The sequence below is a fragment of the Octopus bimaculoides genome, chromosome 3 (assembly GCF_001194135.2).
Source record: "Octopus bimaculoides isolate UCB-OBI-ISO-001 chromosome 3, ASM119413v2, whole genome shotgun sequence".
In the NCBI taxonomy this organism is placed as follows: domain Eukaryota; kingdom Metazoa; phylum Mollusca; class Cephalopoda; order Octopoda; family Octopodidae; genus Octopus; species Octopus bimaculoides.
Genome location: NC_068983.1, coordinates 113,893,447 through 113,901,496, shown reverse-complemented (window position 1 = coordinate 113,901,496; position 8,050 = coordinate 113,893,447). Strand labels below are relative to the sequence as shown.

Below are 8,050 nucleotides of genomic sequence, written 5' to 3'. Positions count from 1 at the left end.
CTGGTATCGAAAAGAGCTTGGCTAGAGTGGCAAAGAAAAAGTTTTCTGATGACCCTGAGGTTAGAAGAGCTGTAATAGTTATCTCTCTTTACTCTTTTACTTGTTTCAGTCATTTGACTGCGGCCATGCTAGAGCATCGCCTTTAGTCGAGCAAATCAACCCCAGGACTTATTCTTTGTAAGCCTAGTACTTATTCTATCGGTCTCTTTTTGCCGAACCACTAAGTTATGGGGACGTAAACATACCAGCATCGGTTGTCAAGCGATGTTGCGGGGACAAACACAGACACAAAAACACACACATACATATATATACATATTCATATATATGACGGGCTTCTTTCAGTTTCCGTCTACCATATCCACTCACAAGACTTTGGTCGACCCAAGGCTATAGTAGAAGACACTTGCCTAAGGTGCCACGCAGTGGGACTGAACCCGGAACCATGTGATTGGTAAGCAAGCTACTTACCACACAGCTACTCCTGCACCTGTTTATTATATTTGCTTAATTAGTTGGTTGGTTGATTTCATCATTTCGTTAAGTTTCAACACCTAGGAAGTATTGTGTACTTTTTTAATTTTGATATCATTTTACTTCGATTCATCTCAGTCCTCTTGTGATATTTGGAAATCATGACAACTGGAATATCATAGATTGTACATAGTATTTAATTGTCATTGATGATGATGCTGATGGTGACCATGACAATGATAATGATGGCAATGATGCTGATAATGTATATGGAAACCAAAACAATAGCAGTAATAATGAAGGTTTGCTTATCTGAGTCAGCTTTGACCAACCACTTATAACTTGAATACAGTAATCCCTTGCCATACTGCAGTTTATTATTTAAGCTTATGTTGATTCCTCTGGACCAAGTGTATCGAAAAGGAAGGAGACTATATAGCAAAATGACATACTTGTTTATCTCTTGCTTTTCTGTATAATTTTTGATTCTCCCTCATATATATATTATTGACTGCACATACTCAACATATGTCTTTCGCTTGTTCGCCAGCATGCTGCAGTTTAGTGCGGTGGGGATGACTCCCTCAAAGGGCTGGGTGTTAAAACGCTTGGAAGTCATGGACAGACAAGACAACTTGCCCTTATCCCATTCTATGACTTTCAGGTGTTTTAATACCTGGTTCTCTGAGGGTGTCATCCCCACTGTGCGAAATTGCAGCATGCCAGTGAACAAGCAGAACAAATACATTGTGTGTGGTCAATAATATTTTATGACACTAGCACTGCTTCTAATTCATAACTGAATATATATATATATATATAATTATAAACTGCGGTTTAAACAATAAATTACCTGCCTCTGGATACCTTCTAACGAAGACAGTACCCACACAAGTAATTTCCAGGAGTGCCTTCGGATTTAACTAGCCCCTGGTTGCTTAGATACTTCAGACTACCCCTGTAATATTGAAGCAATCCTATCATTTACCTATATGACGACGACGACAACATAATTATTTGACTCTTATATTTTATCAATTTATAAATTTTTATAAATTGATAAAAAAAAAAAATTATTAATGGAAAAGATTTTTCATAAATCAATAAGAGAAGGTAATTAAAATAAACAAAACAAATCTTTTGCAGGCTGGCAAGAAGTTTATATCAGACACCATGTCTCGTATCAGCACTAACACAAATCCTATTCCTGTTATGAAAGATACCGATCTTGTTATTGAAGCTATTGTAGAAAATCTTGGCATCAAACAGAAACTGTTTGCAGATCTCGATGCAGCAGCACCACAGTAAGTTGTGTTTCAGTTTTTTTTACTTTCATTTTTATTCTTTTTTGATTTCTTTACATCCATTTTTCTCAAATTAGTTTTATATTGCTGTGAAGCTCCTAACCATGAAGGTTCAAGTAAAATCTGTTCTTATACAGATTTATATATATGTATCTTATCTTTCTTTTACTTGTTTCAGTCATTGGGCTGCAACCATGCTGGGGCACCGCCTTGAAAGTTTTAGTTGAACAAATTGATAACAGTACTTACTAAGTTTGGTACTTATTCTATAGGTCTCTTTCACTGAACAGCTGAGTTAAGGTGACATAAACAAACCAACACCAGTTGTCAAGTTGTAGTGGGGGACAAAACACAACATGCACATACACATATATGTTAGTCAGAGAATAAATGCTTGTAATCATGACCTTTGCATGCTCTCATAGGCTGGTGAGATTGGTGCAGTTGATGTTCAGTTAGGTCTATCGGTGAATACTTGCAGAAAAGTATGGGCAAGGAAAAAACAGCAAAGTGAAACAGTGAGAATGGTAGGTGTTCCAGAGCAATACCATGTTAAGGTATAAAACTAGTACCTTAGTACATCGTTGCTCTGGAAGATTTTCACTCTCACTATATCTCACTTAGCAGTTCTTTCTAGCTCACCTCTGTATGAAGTGGCATACATGTTAATTAAGCAAGTAAGAGTTCTAGGGCAATAATTGTGTTGCGACAATCCAGGTCCAGAGTGAAGGGTGGATATAACTTAGTAGTTCAGAAGCTTTATAACAATAGTAGAAGAGACAAGGAAAGGAAACTTCACACTGTACCCTCCTGACGATAGTCTGATATGAACTGAAATATTTCCCTTCTCTAAACCTGTTGTCAGCTGTACAAGCTGAGGAAAACAAAGTTATGTACCTTGCCCAAGAGTACAGCACAATGGCTACACAATGAATTACTAAATCTCTGATGATAATTAGTTATCCACAACTATTAAAAAGGGTCATAGTAGTATGTATGTTGTCAGATACTATTTTTTGGGATCGCTTAAATGCTTAATGGGTAAGACTTCACTTGTGTTTACAAATTTACTAATTAAAAAGAACAGCTTCTGTCACATTCTAGGGAGAAAAGCTGCAAGTAGTTGATAGCTTCCGTTACCTAGGTGACCAAGTCAGGAGCGGGGGTGGATGCTCTGAAAGTGTAGCTGCTAGAATAAGAATAGCCTGGGCAAAGTTCAGAGAGCTCCTACCTCTGCTGGTGACAAAAGGCCTCTCACTCAGAGTAAAAGGTAAACTGTATGACGCATGTGTACGAACAGCCATGCTACATGGCAGTGAAACATGGGTCGTGACTGCTGAGGACATGCGTAAGCTTGCAAGGAATGAAGCCAGTATGCTCTTCTGGATGTCTAATGTCAGTGTGCATACACAACAGAGTGTAAGCGCCCTGAGAGAAAAGTTGGACTTTAGAAGCATCAGATGTGGTGTGCAAGAGAGACAACTGCGCTGGTATGGTCATGTGATGTGAATGGATGAGGATAGCTGTGTGACAAAGTTTCACATCCTAGCAGTTGAGGGAACCTGTGGAAGAGGTGGACCCAGAAAGACCTGGGATGAGGTGGTGAAGCATGGCTTTTGAACATTAGGCCTCACCAAGGCAATGACTAGTGACCAAGACCTTTGGAGATATACTGTGCTTGAGAAGACCCGACAAGCCAAGTGAGACCATAACCTGTGGCCTATGCCAGTGGTATATAACCAGCCCACTATGAGTATCCTTCATTCATTGGACAATAAACTTTGCTTGCCAAGATCTGTTGAGGCAAGTGAAATCAAAATCGCTGATATGGCTGATGAATGTACTGCCTGATTGGCACTCATGCCAGTAGAACGTTAAAAACACCATCTGAGCGTGATCGTTGCCAGGGCCGCTGACTGGCTCCCATGCTGGTGGCACGTAAAAAGTACCATTTGAGTGTGATTGTTGCCAGTGTCACCTTACTGGCACATGAAAAACAACATTTGAGCATGATCATTGCCAGTGCTGCCGGACTGGCTCCCATGCCGGTGGCATGTAAAAAACACCTTTTGAGCATGGTTGTTGCCAGTACTGCCTGACTGGCCTTTGTGCCAGTGGCACGTAAAAGCATCCACTACACTTTTGGAGTGATTGGAATTAGGAAGGGCATCCAGCTGTAGAAACTTTGCTAGATCAGATTGGAGTCTGGTGCAGTCTTCTGTCTCGCCAGTCCTCAGTCAAACCGTCCAACCCATGCCAGCATGGAAAGCGAACGTTAAACAATGATGATGATGATTTTATCAGAATGTTCAAACAATGTGTTAAAAACAACTGTAGGTAATATGTTAAGTAACTTGACCTTTGGGTTATCAAAAGTGTGACTAGCAATATAAGCTTAATGATTGTATACATAGTAGATATAATTATCATATCATTCAGTGTAGTTCAGAAATTTTCCTTTTATCTGTTAGTCTGTAGAAAAAGGGCTTTTTATAGCTACTTTTAAATTGGGAGATGGAGATAGTTATTTCATTTGAATGGTTGCAGATTAATGTTTGTGAGGAGAAATCAAGGTCAAGGTGAGAGAATTTTAGCAGGATGTTGTTCTCATGAAAAGTTTAATAAGAAAACCTGGGTTGTGTCACAAAGTTTGGGAATTAAGCACTATAATAGAAAACTTCTCACTATGATCATGAACTTTTTTGTATCAGTATAACTGAAGAGACAACATTGCTCATGTCCAATTAAGATACTGTTGAATAAAAAGACATACATAATGTTTAGATTCAAATATCCTGTGTAATGTTTAATTTTAGGTGTGTCTTGTATAAGAAATTAACTGTACCTAAGGATTTAAATGTCTGAATTTCTTCATGTTCAGATATACATATTTACTGTATAGTTTCTTATGAACAACATCAAGATGGCAATTTACATATCTCTTGCAGGAATGTGATATTTACCAGTAATACATCTTCTCTTCCTATCAAAGATATTTCTTCTGCAACTAAAAGACAGGATCGTTTTGGTGGGTTGCATTTTTTTAATCCTGTTCCACTGATGAAACTTCTTGAGGTAAGTTCTGACTAGATGTCTTGTATCTTTTAGAATCTTTAATTTTCTTTTATTTGATTAGTTTGTTTGATAATCTTTATGTACAAGAATGCTTTTCTGCCAACCAATTAAAGGAATTTCTGGATCAGGAAAACGTTCACTTTAAGAGAAGTGCTGCCATTAACAAAACAAAAGTTAGAAAGTACCGCAGTAATAGTAATGAATTACTAAGGGAGACAATCCTTACCTTACCGCAAACCAATGCGAGTTAGAGTTACTAGAGGGTTGCGTGACCTGCTTATTATATAACATCACACACGATGGTCATTGCTAAAGTGCTTTTAGATCTGCATAATCATAGCTGCTCTAAGATTAAACCTAAGGTCCACCTTTTCTCTCAAGGCACTTATACTCTGTTGAGTATGCACACTGATATTACACATTCAGCAGAACATACTGGCTTCATTCCTTGCAAGCTTATGCATGTCCTCAGCAGTCATGGCTGTTCATACACATGTGTCATACAGTCTGCCTTTTACTCTGAGCAAGAGGCCCTTTGTCACCAGCTGAGGTAGGAGCTCTCTGAACTTTGCCCAGGCTATTCTTATTCTAGCAGCTACACTTTCAGAGCACCCACCCTTGCTACTAACTTGGTCACCTAGGTAACAGAAGCTATCAACTACTTCTAGTTTTTCTCCCTGGAATATGGCAGAAGTTGTTCTCTGCACATTTTCAGTGTTTATTGCCCCTGAGCATCTGGCACATACAAAAACTATCTTCCAAGTTAGCCTTCCTTTGATATTGCTGCACCTCTTATGTGTCCATAGCTTGCACTGGGTACATCTTATAGAGTTTCTACCTACGCCTTTTCTACAGATCTAGCAGGGCCATCTACTTGAAGGGATTTGTGGTTTGTCTGCCTTTCTACTTATTAGGACTTTGGTTTTAGCTAGGTTGACTCTAAAGCCCTTCGATTCTAATCCTTGCTTCCACACCTGAAACTTCTCTAGTTCTGATAGTGACTCGGCAATTAGAGCAAGGTCATCATCATAGAGGAGCTCCCAGAGGTATCCTGTCTTGAATTCCTGTGTTATTGCCTGGAGGACTATGATAAATAGGAGGGGGCTGAGGACTGAACCTTGGTGGACCGCTACCTCTACCCAGAATTCGTTACTGTACTTGTCGCCATCACTCACCTTACTGACAGCGTCCCTGTACATGGCTCGCACAGCTCTCACTAACCATTCTTCTATCCCTAGTTTCCTCATTGACCACCAGATAAAGGATCAGGAGACCCTGTCAAAGGCTTTCTCCATGTCAACGAAAGCCAGGTACAGAGGTTTATCTTTGGCTAGGTATTTCTCCTGTAGCTGTCTTGACAGAAATATAGCATCAGTGGTGCTTTTCCCTGGCACGAACCTAAACTGCATCTCATCTAAACTGAACTGACTCTCTCCCTAATTAGTTTGGTTATGACCCTCTCTGTGACCTTCATTACCTGATCCAATACACACACACACACACACACACACACACACACACACACACACACACATACACACATATATATATACATACATATATGATTAGGAAGCTTGCCTTCCAGCCACATGGTTTTGTGTTCAGTCCCACTGTGTGGCATCTTGAGCAAGTGTCTTCTGCTATAGTCTTGGTCCAACCGAAGCCTTCTGATTGATTTTGGTAGGCAGAAGCTATCGTCATGAGTGTAAGTGCTTGTGCCTCCTAACAGGGTGTGAAAATACATATATTCCTCTTTCATACACTAACTAAGAGCATGTGTGTTTGAAAAGGTTAACCGAAGCTGCTTATACAATAGGAAAACAATTTCTTCTAAAATAGGTTAGTCACATCCTGATAAAAGATTTTATAACTTTTTTTTAAAAATAATTAAAAAAAAAATCCATTTATGCTAAAAACTATATTAAGTAATTTTTTACAAAGACTTTCAAATATATATCATCATCATCATCATCATCGTTTAACGTCCGCTTTCCATGCTGGCATGGGTTGGACGGTTTGACTGAGGGCTGGTGAGCTAGAAGGCTGCACCAGGCTCCAATCTAATCTGGTAAAGTTTTTACAGCTGGATGCCCTTCCTAACGCCAACCACTCCGAGGATGTAGTGGGTGCTTTTACGTGCCACCGGCACAAGGGTCAGTCAGGCATACTGGCATCGACCACACTCAAAAGGTGATTTTTACATGCCACCTGCATGGGAGCCTGTCCAGCGGCACTGGCAACAACCACGCTCAGATATATATATATATATATATATATATATATATATATATATATATATATCAATCATTATAGTGGTACCTATTGCTTGGTAGGTTTGTCCAAGACTTAAGAAAATAAGTTTACCATTGCTAATAGTGTTTAAACGTGCTTTTTTTTTTCATTAGTATCAGTAGTACAGTATCTTAACCCTTTTGAATTGTACATTTCCATGGAATTACACTGTTACGTGTGTTTTGATTAATTTTGGAAATAAGAATTTGGTGGGATTTCGTCACTATTAATTTTAGGTTTGGTGTTCTTATGTAAAATATTGATACAAGGTTTTAATTCAATTTAAATATGGTCACTTTAAAGTTTTGAATTTTAGAAACTGCAGCATTCTCATTTGTCCTAGCATTGAAAGTGAAGGGTAATATAACAATGATAATAATCCTTTCTATTAAAGGCACAAGACCTGAAATTTGGTGGGAGTAAATTAGTTGATTACATCGATACTAGTACTCATTTGGGTACTTATTTCATCAACCCCAAGGATGAAAGGCATAGTTGACCTTGGTGGAATTTGAACTTAGAATGTAAGGACGGACAAAATGCTGTTAAGCATATTGCCCAACATGAAATGATAATAGTAATAATAATAATCCTTTCTACTGAAGGTACAAGGCCTGAAATTTCGGAGGAGGGTCGCGTCGATTGCATCAAGCCCAGTGTTTCACTGGTACTTAATTTATCGACCCTGAAAGGACGAAAGGCAAAGTTGACCTTGGTAGAATTTGAATTCAGAATGTAGCGGCAGACAAAATACCACGGAGCATTTTGTCTGGCTTGCTAACAATTCTGTCAGGTCAGCACCTTAATAATAATAATAATAATAATAATAATAATAATAATGGTTTCAAATTTTGCCACAAGGGCAGCAGTTTTGGTGGAGGGCATGAGTCGATTACATCGCCCAT

General features: G+C 38.8%; 1 protein-coding gene across 1 annotated transcript in view; it reads left to right on the top strand.

The window, feature by feature from the left end:
- Positions 1–6: 6 nt before the first annotated feature.
- Positions 7–8,050, top strand: part of LOC106868457 (hydroxyacyl-coenzyme A dehydrogenase, mitochondrial) — a 35,996-nt gene continuing 27,952 nt past the window's right edge. The window contains exons 1-3 of the mRNA XM_014913732.2: positions 7–59; positions 1,621–1,778; positions 4,727–4,853. Of these exons, the coding sequence (XP_014769218.1) occupies positions 1,648–1,778; positions 4,727–4,853 (258 nt within the window). The 5' untranslated portion in view covers positions 7–59; positions 1,621–1,647. The remainder of the gene's footprint in view (positions 60–1,620; positions 1,779–4,726; positions 4,854–8,050) is intronic.